We start from the raw sequence: 13,651 nt of genomic DNA, 5'->3' as shown, positions 1-13,651 counted from the left end.
TGCACCTGGTATGTAAATACCGGCTCTGGTGGGCTATCGGCACTGTGCGACTGCTTACCGGCGCCTGGACGATGACTTACCGGGCTGAGACAGTGACTTACCGGTGCTAGAACGATGACTTCCGACGCCACAACGATGACTTACCGGCACCAGGACGATGGAGGCGGCCGGAGGTGGCGTCAGTTGTGCCCCGAGGCGGGTACGTGCCCACCGGCGGCCGCGCTCCCGGCGGAAACGAGTTCAATAGGTCGTAGCCGCGACTCTTCCCCTGCAGGAATAGAGCAGAGAATGTCTGGTCAATGGTAAGGAGGGATGCGTGTTTCTTCCTTAGTTTGACGACGCTAAATGTTTGTTAGAATCGTTTCTATGCATAGTGAAAAATCATATAGGTCTATCAGTTCTCAAATCACATAAACTTGAGAATGCTGCGTGATTATGAGCAGCTGCTTCATCAAAACAAATTGCACGATGCATACTAGGTTCATCGCGTTCCCTGCTCTCCGTCCACCCCCACCCTTCTTTGCCGTGTGCACGTGCTGGCTCTGTTATCACACCCACCTTTGCCTTGTGCACGTGCTGGCTCTGGCAGTCCGTTACCCACCTTTGCCTTGTGCACGTGCTGGCTCTGGTAGTCGCCGTCGAACTCTGGCTCGCTGAAGTAGCTGTTGTCCTCGTAGGCACTGCCGCCGTTTGAGTGGCCGGGCGGCGGCGGCTGGTGCGTCGCACCTCCTCCCGTCTCGAAGATACGCAGCACTGACCGGTCGCGGATGTCCCTGCAGGTCACCGTGCCTTGGTCAGCATTCAGTAGCCGTGCTTGGTAGGCTACGGTCGGCACTCGGCAGAGCGTATTTTTTCGATGGGGAGAGGGAGCGTCGTATGCATAAACCTGGCATGGAGAATCTGTTGTATTTTTGGGTGCAAACACATGAAAACTGGCTGACCATACGAGGCTGATGTTGCACATTCGCCGTTCCGCGCTCACCTCATGTCCTCCATGTCACGTCCCCCCTGCGGTGGTAGGGCTCCATGAAGTCCTGCGCTGACCTCAGGTCCTCCATGTCACGTCCCCCCTGCGGTGGTAGGGTTCCATGAAGTCCTGCGCTCACCTCAGGTCCTCCATGTCGTAGAACATATCCCTGCTGGAGTCGAGGATGTAGATCTTGCAGGCGGGTGAGTCGAGGTACTCCATGTTGAGCTGGCGCGGAAAGCTGCGGACGAACAGCGCCTTCACGGTGTACAGCGAGGTGATCTCGTTGGGCAGCAGTGCCCGCTTGGTCTCGTTGCCGTACTGCAGGAACACGACGCCTGGGGAGATGGGAAGCACGAGTCAGCTAGGCAAGGGACAGTTAGTTAAACTACAGCAGCAGCCGCAGTGGCAGGTAGGCGAAATCCGATTTCCAGTACTGCAGTTCGAGGCGCAGTTGAGCTACAGCGACGTTCACGTACAACGGTATGAACACTACAAAGTTCGCAGAGATAAGAACGTAAGTCGTGGTATTAAAAAAGAGAAACGCCACCAATGCGCCTTGCACAGATCAAGATGCAGCATGGGACACTTCTTATAACTCCCACCACCAGCGCCACTACCACCACCTCCCACCACTGTCCGCCACCACTGCCCGCCACTGCTCACCAGTGCATCTCGCCACTCCCATCACTTCCCGCCAGTCCCTCCACCCACCAGGCCACCACCCCCAGTGGCTCACCTAGTGGCCGCTCCATGGTTTTGGAGGGCGTCCGCACGACGGGCAGCGAGGAGCGCACCTTGGCTCCACGCCGGAATCCGCCCGTCGACGAGGTCTCCGCCTCGGACATGATGCCCGGGTCGTCGTCGAACATGGTGGAGGAAGGCTGCAGCGTCGAGTAGCCACGCATCTGCAGTTGCTGCATTGGGGTTTGCTGTGGGCGGAAATGAATGAGAGTGTTTGAACATCAGGGAAGGGAAAACAAACGGAGGCGCTGCAAGGAAAAAGTCCCAGCTATCAAGTGTAGCATGAATGCCGAAGTCGTGTATTTGGCGTGGCTCTGGATAGCCTTGCTAATGGACATAGCTCGCTTATGAATGTGACTATGCATGACCTATTCATGCGTTGTGACGCTTCTGCAGGATCATTTACCACGTTAACAAGCACGTGCTGACAAGGCTGGTATATTTAACGCCTCAGCCGGTGCAGAATCACCCGTGAATGACGTCACTGGTTTGGCTTCTGATGCTCTCGGGCCGGCTCTCGGTGCCAAAGCGGGCGTCAGCGTGTCTCTGCTGTCATGTTCGGTCTGGCTAATCCTACGTCATAGTGACGGGCGTGCTGCTAAGCACCGAAATAGGGCGACGTGGCCGCCGTCACGGACATCAACGGGCAGTTAGAGGGCCTCAGCTGTGAAGGAACGGACGGGAAAGTGGAAATATTTTGTCGGGTATTCTTATGGCTAAATGAATTCTCTGTAGATTCTAAAAAGTATTGTTCAACCAACGAACTTGTCATGCCGATTTATATCTACACGTACATAGATCATCACTCAATACGAGCTTGCCATTCGTCTACGATCTTGTAGGTACTAGGTACCCTGATCTCTGCAGCTTATTCAACTTGATAACACAGTGCACGTGTGTCAGAAGCGCTTATCTTATATCGGTATCAAAGGAAACGTGATCACTGATCTTTGAGAGGAAACAGCACACTCGTTTTAGCTTTGAAAGTCATGTCGTGTACCTCAATGTTGTCGATGAAACCATACGTGTTTTGACTTGGGGCGACAGGATGTTTGTTATGAACTGCAGCCAAAAGGCTACGATCATGACATCAGTGAGAAACCAACACTGAAAATCTGCCTAATATTTAATGAGACTATCAAGCTGATCACGCATAAAACGTCAGTTCCCAGATGGCGGTATGGTTTTAGCCCAGTCAAACCACGGGACTTCGTCGGCCTTCCGTGCCTCTGACCAGTGCAGTAATCGAGACTGGTCTTCGCGGAGGCCGTTCGCGTTAGGCTGACAGCCTCTGACTGGCCTGCTGACCGCTGTTCCTACCTACTGACCTGCCAACTTGCCGCAGTAGCCTGCTCACGGACCGCTGCTGACCCGCTGACTGACCTGCTGACTGAAATGACCGGCTGACTTGTGGACTGACCTTTTGACTGCTTGACGTACCGGGTAACTGACCTGCTGAGTGCTGACCTCACTGACCTTCTGGCTGGATACTGACCGGCTAAGTGACTAGCTGACCCGGCTGACTGACCTGCTGACTGACTTGCTGATTATCCGGGCCTGCTGGCGGACCTAATAACTGAATGACTTGCTGACCGAACTGACCTTTGCTGGTGGACCGGCTGACCGAACAGACCTGCTGGCGAACCAGCTGGTCGTACTGACCTGCTGGCACACCGTCTGACTTCTACACTGACCTGCTGATTATACTGACCTGCTGGTGGACCGGCGGACCGCACTGACCTGACGGACCTGCTGACTAACTATACTAAGCTGCTGGCGGACCGTCTGACTTCTACACTGACCTGCTGACCGATTTGACCTGCTGACGGACCGGCTGACTACACTGACCTGCTGACTGACCCGCTGATTATACTGACCTGCTGGCGGACCGGCTGGCTGCTGCGGCTCAGCCCCTGCGGTACCGGGAAGCTGCGACGGTCCAGCTGCGGCGGCTGGCAGCCCCCCTGTGGCGGTGGCCGGGCCAGGGAGCTGGTCCGCTCCGAATCAGACGAGCTGCGGTTACTCTGCCGACAGAGCGGTTACGTCGCTGACAGTGGGGTTGTGGGAGGTTACTGTTTTGGTTGCCCTGGCTGAATAAGTTTGCCAATCGCCTGACAGCCTGCAGAGCCCAGTCGTGAAGGAAAGGAAGGAGTTGATGCCTGATGGCTGGCCTGGAACGTGAGGAAGGCTTTCTTCTGTCTGGTGTGTGTTACGGTAACTTCTCGGTCATTGACGTCTATCAAATAAACAATACGATTTTTGCTACCTTCTGGGACTACCATGATAAGAAAAGGTGCGCACCACCATCCGGTCTACACCCCAAAGTCATCTTCGACTCGCCAACTGCTGAGTTTGGCTCACCACTCAGCTGTGTGACTCACGTCCCCATCCATGGCATCGGTGGTCGTCAGCGGCACGAAGTTCAGTCCTGGGAACGAGTGTCGCCGACCGGTCACCGACGAGTGCTGGGTGTGCTCCGAAGGGTGGTGGGCCTCCAACGACGGGTGGTGGGTCTCCTCTGACGGGTGATGGGTCTGCTCCGCCGCCCGTCGCCGCGCCGCCTGCCACTCGGGCGGCACCGCGTCGTCTGCGAAAGGATAAAAGTAGATATAGTAGATAATAACGATGTTATGTTTTGATAATCACTCAGCGTATCTACACAATATGTTACATTTGATACTGCTCTGTAATGTCATTTCGCCATTTACCGCAATGCGTTTTGTTTAGACGTCATTTGCAAACACAACCCCGAGAGTCTGAGCACAAGCTGGGGTGACTTGCTCACAAGTCACAGTCGACTCCATATAATAAGTCCTTATCGGCACCCGGTGTGTCCTGCCTCTCAGCACCGCCGTAGTGACGTCACAAGCCGCTGCAGTGACGTCACCAGGTGATGGACGGGGCGGCGCCCGCCGGTGGACGGAGTGATAACCCGCTGCGGCAATGGAGCCCAGTGGCACCGGGCTGGGTCGCACAGAGGTTCATTCTCAGTCCGACCGGGAACACTTAATGCATCATAAAGTTTTATCGCGCTATTTGGTTCAGACACTTCGACATCCCGATAAAGATCAAAGTAGAAAAACGAGCATCACTGCGACGCTGCATTCTTTTGGAGAGGATATTTATAGATAACACATAACCGATGCAGAAAACAGAGGCTTACATACAAGTCGGGCCCTGACCTGACCCTACCTTGGAGGCAGCAGTCTGGAGCCTGTCGCCTCCCAGCGCGCTTAGTGACCCAGCGTGTCGCGCCTGCCGGTCTTTAAGTTTTAACCCTCGCCCATGTAGGGGGGGGGGGTTGGTGCAACCCCCCCCCCCCCTGAGGTTTTTCGGAAATAGTGCAAAAACGGCGGCGCGCAGCGCCGCCAAATTTTGGGTACCTTATGGGGCAAACCTTGCGCATCTTTTGATAAAAAAAAATTTGACCGGGTCATGTCAGGTCACGGAGTTATGACGTCACAAAGGGAACAGCCTCCGGCCGGATTTTCACAAACTGAGTGCCAACGCCCGAGGTTTCCTGCCGGTGGTACGGACATCGGTTGATGGATCGTGATGAAACTTCCCATGCATGTTGGGGCAAGTATTGGCTATCATATGGTATAAGAAACTTGACCGGGTCAGGTCAGGTCACGGAGCTATGACGTCACAAGAGGAACAGCGTCCGGTACTATTTTTGAAAAGCGCCCGAACCACTATTTTGCTAATTCTTGTCACCTCAATGGGAATATGCAGCAATATTAGCTTCTATAGGGAGCAAATGGACATCCCAAATCCAAAAATACAATCAGATTTCAAAAATTTAAATTTTGATTTTTCGAATTTCTGCCGCCGACTGTGACCTTGCCGACTTCCGGCGCTCCCAACGCGCCATTTTTAGAGCTAGGGAAACGAAATACATACCAAACGATAGAGAATTGATCAAGGAACACGATAGTGAAGGTTTCAAGTCGATATCTCCCACCGTTTTGCCGCAATCGCTGCGGAAAATTTGAAAAAGTCTATTTTTCCGAAAATTTGACCTTTGACCGGTCAAAAGTAGGTCAAATGTTGACCTAGGACCAAAAAATATACCACCAATCGCGAGATCTCGGCGAGAGCAATCCGTTGGTCTTTTCCGCTAAGCTCTACGACGCTCCGTTTCCAAACGCCAAGGGGGGGGTCGCACCAATCCCCCCCCCCTGCATGGGCGAAGGTGGCAGATCGCCGTTTACGGGCGAGGGTTAAGAAAGCACCGCGCCGATCTCGCCCGCGATATGTATAATCCTACCCAGTCTTCGGTGTGAACAGGTAACACGGCGAAATGCCCTACTCAATAGACACCTGAACTCTGAACCAAATGTTCCTGAGACCGACAGCACCACCGCACTAGCGACTTTTCCCCGCCGAGACGCTCTGTCACAGACCCGACAGAGAACACTCAGCACTGCGCTCGGGGACATGACCCGGCTTTTCTGACTCCGACCAACCCTGGTCAATGTTACTAACCACTAGTCTACCGTACTCGGACCAGACACACCCACTCCTACCACCCAGCGGTCAATGTTACTGACCGGTGGTCTACCGTGTTCGGGCCAGACCTTAAGGCCAGACACATGCCCGCTCCAACCACCGGCTAGTCAGTGTTACTGACCAGTGACCACCACCGGCCTACCACGGCACGGTTCTGGTCGCGATCCACCACTCTCCACCAATCGAGCAATCCGCCCCTCTAGCTCTGTCGACTCGTTACTCGCCTCTGGCTCACGCCTCTGGTTATCAAGTAAAAAAGGCGATTTTTGTTGTAAGCTCAATTGATAAGTTCTCAACCGCGGCGTTCCATCAAATGAACAACACGATTTTAACGCTGTTTTGCGGCACCAGTTACACTTCACATTTATCGGCAGAGATGAGCACAGTTTTCTGCATTTTTTTGTGCCGTTTTTCGTTACCAATCTGTGTAGCGGACAGTGGCAAAGACGATCTGTGAATGTGAATCTTGGGTGATCAAAGACGCGATCTGACAAGCCAGTCGGCTGGATTAGGTTTTATGTAACCGAAGAAGTCACTTTCTCCTGGAGCAATATCACTCACAAATGAGCTACCTTTTTACGGCAGTTTTGCTACTATCGAGGTGTCTTAGAGCGAGCTAGCATCGATCCGGACGCGATGCAAAGTCAAGACACGATCCAGAGACTCTTCATAAGCCTAGCTGCCATTCCGATCCAAAACCTTGCAGATTGAGCGGTACCTAATACCGATTAAAAACCCACAGAGAGAACCACCCAGTCTCGATCCCGACCCAAAGACGGAGAATGTCGCAATCCCGATCTATAGACTCACAGATGTCCAACCGACCGCATTGGCCGATGCCAACCCATGCAGACACAGAAGGAGCGACCTAGGTCCACAGATAGAGCCGAAATCCCATTCTCTTAGACACACTGAAAGAGCCGCCACCCCGATCCAAAAATCTCACACACTGAGTCGCCATCCCGATCCAAAAACTCACAGATGGATCCGTCGACACAGAGTCGACCCGGCCGCGATCCTCCCGGCACAAACATTTTCCGTGGACTGCCGCGACGCGCCCGACCGTTCGTCGAGCACCGGGAACCGCCCCAGGCTGCTGGACGGGCTCCAAAACGGCGCCCGGGGCCAGGAGGGGGCGGGGGTCGCGCCGCATCGCCTAACCCCATCGTCACTCAGCCATGAGCCACGAAACGGCGATGTGGAACGGCAGCAGAGCGACGGGGAAGACAGAGTGGCAGGAGCGCCAAGATGGAGCGTTTACCAATAACTGACACACGGGCTCACATGGGACGGGGGTCGGTGGAGCCAGGCTGAGCCCGACGACGACCCGCCGGGGCCGCGCCGGGCTCCAGATGAACAAAAATCTGCGGCTCTGGCTGACCCACCGTGTTCCAGGCGGCTGAAAATCTGCGGCTCTGGCCGCCCTGCCAAAAATGCAGCCTGCAGGCGGCCGGCGTGACGCGGTGGGGCGACTCGGAATGGATGTGACCGCTCGCCGGTCGGCGGAGCGGAGATATGTCAGACCGACAGCCGAGCGGCTCGTCTGCTGAGCGAGTCAGACGGGAGGCGCTCCGAACGCTGTGAGTGTGACGTCATTGCTGGCAGACGACGAAATCATCGCGCTGACCAAAACATATAATGATATGTGTTCTCTGATGGATGTGGTAGCAGTTTGTAAATTATATTCTTATTACACACTGATTTGAGATTTGTGAAGATGTAGTGCTTTCTCGAAGCTAATTATTTCATTATTTATCCACGAATGAGGCTGGTTGCGTTGGACTCCTTTGCTCTAAGACAGTGAATCATTTCTCCTCCTTTGAGATTCAGCAGTGCATAGCTGATCCATTTCTGTGAATGCCAGGGCATTGCTGACGACGACGGTGATATTCAAATGGCACGGCATGTCCGTTGTATGGGTCGCTTATGCGCCCAATTTCCAGGCAGATTCTGAACAATATTTTACTGCAGATTTTGTCCGCAATTCTAGTCGACTATGGCGGACTTTGGGTCTATTCTGTCCGCTGTTCGACGGTTCTGTCCAGCGTCTGTTGCTGAGCGGCCGGGTGGCCCGCCGGCGCGGCGGCGGCTCCTCTGCCGTGCGGTTTCCCTCATAAGAGCCCCGGGCACCGAGCGGCAGCATCTGCCGCCGCCGGCGGCGGCTGTAATTTTGGCCCGAGTTACCGCCGGCCCGACATCTGGATCAATGGTGGGGCAGCCATGGGCGGCGCCGCCCCCGCCCCCGCCCCCACCCCCACCCCCGCCCGCTCCTCTCAGGAGCCCGCCCGCCGCGCCGACCGGCCAACGATAACCGGTAGTCCCTGCCTACGGTGGGGAAGGAACGATAAACGATAGTCCCTGGCTGTACCGTGCGAAATCCGATAGTCCCTTCTAGTCCGGTCAAGAAGAAGCGATAACCGACAGACCCTGCTTCTACCGTAAGGTAGTCGATAATCCCTTCCTCTACCGTACGATAGCCGATAGTTTCTACTAGTGATGTCATTTTCCAAAAAATGTCTGACCGATACCGACCGAAACCAAAATTTGCGGAAAATTTCCGACCGAATACCGACCGATAACATCCCAAGCCAAAATTTGACCGAAATTTGACCGAAATTCTATCTGCTATTACTCTACCTCAAAATTAAAATATTTGGTAAATTCTGATGGAAAATAATGGGAAATGGCACTTCAGTGCAAGTTCAGTCAATTCTTAGCCACTGCAAAATACATTTTGTGGTAGAAGGTACATTGCTGAGGGTAGCAACACATGGACCTCAGCATTTCAAAGATTTGGTTAATTAGAATTGTCAAGAATCTACTGTGGAAGAATGCTCATTCATGTTGCAAAAGCACGATCAATTAGTAAGTCAAATGGTTGGTAATAGGTATGTTCATGACAACATTCCCTAGGAGAAAAGGCGGAATCAAAACACCACAAAACACATCAAAACTGCTTGGAAACTTGCCTTGAGTCTTGAGATGTGGTCTGAGATACTCTACAAAGAATTTGACACTGAAAATCCAGCTGAAAAGGCAGGTATTAGGTAGCTCTGAGCTTGAATTTTGTCCCAAAAATGAAATGAAAATTCATTAAACAGGCACTTTGTCTTATCTCTTGTTTGTCTTATCTTTACAAGAAAACAAAATATGCAGACAAAATTAATACAAACTGGCGCCAAAGTGGCGCAAAAAGTAAAAGAAGAACCAAGGATTGACTTTTAAGATTCTCTCTTCCCAAACGAAAGGATGTATGATGATGACGTAATATTTATTTATATGCCCTTTTGGTCGAATTATTGAAGAAAAATTAATATTCTTGTAGTGAATTACACTCACAATGTTGATTTCATTAGAATTCAATATCGTGTTGGGTCATTTACATCAATAAAATAATTCACGAGGCAGCATGTAACAATCCAAAACTTTTTTTTGCAGCAACTCAATCAGCTGGTTTAAAGTCTCTGTTATGGCGCATCTGTTTCGAAATCCTTCCTTGTGTTTGGAATGTGGAAGATTCCAGAAATCGGACATGGGACGAATCTGTAGTTTTTGTCAATATTCCTATGTTTTTAATTTTATGTTGTGGTCATGTAGATTTCAAACATTTGGTTGGTACCTAGATTTAAAGAGAATGTGGAATAGTAGAACACCTGTGAAATGTTAATGTGATCACTGCTTAGTGCTAAGTGCTAACTGTCCAGTCTTCAGAAACACATTTCAGTAATTCAAGTTATTTTTGTCCTTGCATTTTTGATAACTGTATAATGATTTTTGTAGGCAATAATTCTTTGATTACAGGTGAAATTTTAACAGTTAGACTGGAATAGAGTTTCAAAATTGTGTGTACTTGTGGGGCCAACTGAGTCAAAATCAGCCTGCTTGTAGTTGTGGTTGGACAATGGGTGGCTGCTGCCTGCTGGGTGGGATGGCTAATGAAGTTACCAAAATGTGGCATTTGGCATTTGGGGGAAATTTTGCAACTCTTTATCATTAATATCCCAATAAATTTCAATTGAACTAGGCAAAAATGGAATACTTTCTCTTTTTGAAAATGGTTTCACTGGCAGGGTGACCGAAAGTGTCCGATTTTTGGGGGGCCTGACCGACCGATTACCAAATCGGTCAGCATATCTTTTCGGTAACCGAAATTTTCGGTAACCGATTGACACCACTAGTTTCTACCCCCGGCGGGGAACCGACGATATCCGGTAGTCTCTTCCTCGAGTGAGGTAGAAACGATATTCGATAGTCCTGTATCTGTTTCCAGTTGGGAACGGACGATAGCCAAAAATCCCTTTTTCCGCCGCATGACGAACGACGGACTATATCCCATAGTCCCTGCGTCCGCCGACGAACGAACGATATCCGATAGGATAGTCTCTACCTCAAATAAGGTTGGAACAACATCAAATAGTCCCTGCCTCCGATGGGGAACGAATGATAGCTGAAAGTCACTAATTTGTATTTCATACTGTGTTAGTTAAAGGGACTATCCCACCTTCTAAAAATGTTGTTAAAACTAGTTAAATTGTGCCCGACTTTATAGATTGGATGACCAGGAACACGGTTCTGGCATTTATTTTTCATTAAACATTTTAGGCTTCCCATATTCCAAACACAAACATTCAAATATGTGACGTCACAGCCCAAAATTACCTCCTTCCCCAGGCCACATTACTGTCATAAAGCTGATTTTTTTTACTCTGTAGGCACCACAACAAAGTTCAGACCAAGTTTTAAGCGATTTTTCAACGAACAAACCCATTTAAATCAGAATGACTAAACGAGGTGACGTCACACTAACGGTCGCTCCATGTTGAAGATAGGGCCTTGTGCAAGGCCCATTTTCAAATGAAGGGAACGAATTTCTTCAACACCAAGAGGCCGCGGGGGTTGCAACCTAGATAGATAGTGGTTTCTGAACCTCGCCGCAAACTTGGCTATCTCAACTCAAACCCCATGTTAAAGGTGGGATAGTCCCTTTAACATAATTCTCATAGACAAAAATCGATTCCTGTCTGCCGAACGACGGACGATATCCCATAAGTCCCTGCGTCCGGTGGGGAACGAACGATAGCGGATAGTTCCTGACGATAAGGAGCGTTATCCGTTAGTCTTTGCTTGTACCGGGGAACGACAGAGGTTCCATAATCCCTGCTTCCGTCAATCCTGCAAAGCAATGAGATACTACCCGACTACTATACTTTGGTTGGCTGCACCCATAGCTCAGATTCGCCGGAAAAGCTGCAAAAAACTTGGCTGGCAGGCTTGCTTACTCTAGCTGAAATAGCCAAAGCTCATTTCTGTGGTAGCTGAGCGGAGCGCAGTGTCACAGCAGATCGGTTATCAAGAGAATAAAGCAATGCATTGTTTTCGTCCTAGCTATCCTCCTGCGGCTGCCTGGACGGACAATGGCAGATTCTGAAGGAGGCTGGCCTGAAGTGATAAGCATAGTGGGAAGCCGTTGAAGAATGGGGTGGTCGTCACTTTGAGATCGAGGATAAATTGGATGTAGGAAGTGCAAGTCCCTGATGCACTGTTTAATTTTACTTACAATTACCATGCGCAATGCGCATACCATATGCATTTTATCTGGCGGCGGCTGCGAGAGAAGCTCGTAGCCTGGGTGACGTCTCTATGGATTTACCGAACGCAGGACCGCTTAATGTCAATGTATGCGTCGCTTATAATCCTTACAGTCTCTCCCACTTGACGCGGGCGCCATTTCGCCAAAGATCCAAATGGCAACCTGCGGAAAACTACCTCAGTTCCAGAGGTGAAACCCGTCCTGCTTGGCTGAGGAACTCCACTGCAGTGGACCGCAGCGCTTGATAATACGCTGGCGGCATTTGCAACCCTCAGCTGCACCATGGTGAGCACGACGGTGACGACGGGTGCAGTGAGCACGCGCCGCTCAATCCCAAACGAACCCTAACGCAGCAGTCAGTAGCGGCCGTCGCCACGGCTAATGTGTTCCGTGTCAGGTTATTCGCGGTGCAGCGGGTCGTTGAACAGGTATTTTACTGCAGGTATTCTAAAGACGCCGTGAAATTAATTCAGTTAGCGCCCAGTAAACTTTGTGGTATCACGAGCCTCTTCTCTAATTTCTTTTTTGGAAGGTAACTTCAGCTCTGCTAGGGTATAGGCATATGCGCGTGCTCTGGCGGGATGTCCTGCTCTGCTCCGTGCCCTGCTCCGATGCATAGACGGCGCGGAACGGGGAGGGCACCGGGGCACCGTGCCCCCTGATTTTGGCATTTTTACATTAGCCCTATGGGCGTTGCAGGGAAAGAATGGGACCAAAAGTCGGCAGTGCCCCCCCCCCCCCCCTTAACTGAGGGTGTTCCGCCGCTACTGCTCCGATGTGCGCCCTGCCGCGCTGACACCTGCCGGAGGTATTTGGACCGCCTCCGGCTATTGGGGTCACACACTCTACACGGACGGTGAACGGAACAGGGCTACCGGAGCGCTGTTTGGACCCCGGTAAACACAGGGCGGACAAATAAACGATCACTGCAGGGAGCAGCGGCCACCCCGGGTCACGGGTAGAGTGCGGAGCCGGCGGGCAGAGCAGCGGGGACCTGGCAGACTGCACGGCGGCGACCAAACATGCCCCGGGGACGCGTCTGTTTAGGCTGCGGTGACATCTAGGAGTTATTTGAGATGTTCGCCACTCGCCACTCCAGAGTTAGGTGGTTCGCCTCGATATGGGTGAGTAAGCATCGTCTACCACAGCTTATCTTAGTTGTTTTCGTTTAAATGCAGTCTTCTGTATCGTGGGTTAGCCACAATCATCATATAGGCGCCTACTTATATTATACATACATTGCAGTGCAGTAAATATGGTTATTTCTTAGTACAATTATGACTTTATTAACGAAATGGATTCCATAAGTTTCCTTTTCTAGACATAATAATTGGTATACTCACTTGAATTTAGAAGTTTAATTGGAGGTTCAGAACCTACTGCTTAGATAAATATCTGTATGACATTTTGACGGCCTCTATCAACGTCGATCCATGTTTCGACGGCCACTTCGTTACGCCTGAAGGGGTTATTGGAAACAGTATTGGGCTGTAAGCTGAGATCGTATCGGCACGGAGTGGATGGAAAGCACGTAATTTCCGCGCTTCTTTCAGTTTGCTTCAGTACCTTTCCAGCAGGGACTCGCTTATGGGACCTTTACTCGGCCACTCTATTATCCTCACATTTTACACATACATTACACGTATTTTTCCTAAAAACATATCCCTTACATGTATGCTTACGCAAAACTACGGTTGATTACGGTTGACAAAAACCACGGTTACCCAAAGCTACGAAAATGTTTTGTCCTTAGCCTTGTATTGTAGATTAAGCGCCATTCACGTCTACATCGTTATCTACATTCCATCTAGGCAACTACGTACACAAATTATCTTCCT

General features: G+C 51.0%; 1 protein-coding gene and 1 long non-coding RNA gene across 12 annotated transcripts in view; one reads left to right on the top strand and one right to left on the bottom strand.

The window, feature by feature from the left end:
* The window catches only part of LOC122379068, a 120,334-nt gene that overhangs the window by 21,463 nt on the left and 85,220 nt on the right, over positions 1-13,651 (top strand). The gene's annotated exons all lie outside the window — the stretch shown is intronic.
* The window catches only part of LOC122379066 (coiled-coil domain-containing protein AGAP005037-like), a 36,733-nt gene that overhangs the window by 19,583 nt on the left and 3,499 nt on the right, over positions 1-13,651 (bottom strand). For 4 of the 11 annotated variants that reach the window (XM_043360970.1, XM_043360971.1, XM_043360967.1 and 1 more), the window contains exons 2-7: positions 4,093-4,298; positions 3,589-3,735; positions 1,707-1,899; positions 1,107-1,305; positions 602-773; positions 145-268 (exon numbers count right to left, since the gene is read on the bottom strand). In XM_043360970.1, coding sequence (XP_043216905.1) covers positions 145-268; positions 602-773; positions 1,107-1,305; positions 1,707-1,899; positions 3,589-3,735; positions 4,093-4,104 — 847 coding nt within the window. In that variant the 5' untranslated portion in view covers positions 4,105-4,298. Of the gene's footprint in view, positions 1-144; positions 269-601; positions 774-1,106; positions 1,306-1,706; positions 1,900-3,588; positions 3,736-4,092; positions 4,299-7,202; positions 7,274-13,651 lie in introns of those variants that run through there. The other 7 variants (XM_043360960.1, XM_043360963.1, XM_043360966.1 and 4 more) reach the window with 3 other exon arrangements.

The sequence above is a fragment of the Amphibalanus amphitrite genome, unplaced genomic scaffold (assembly GCF_019059575.1).
Source record: "Amphibalanus amphitrite isolate SeventyFive unplaced genomic scaffold, NRLGWU_Aamphi_draft 000070F_arrow, whole genome shotgun sequence".
In the NCBI taxonomy this organism is placed as follows: Eukaryota; Metazoa; Arthropoda; class Thecostraca; order Balanomorpha; family Balanidae; genus Amphibalanus; species Amphibalanus amphitrite.
The sequence above is the reverse complement of the archived record's forward strand: the minus strand, read 5'-3'. Positions and strand labels throughout refer to the sequence as shown.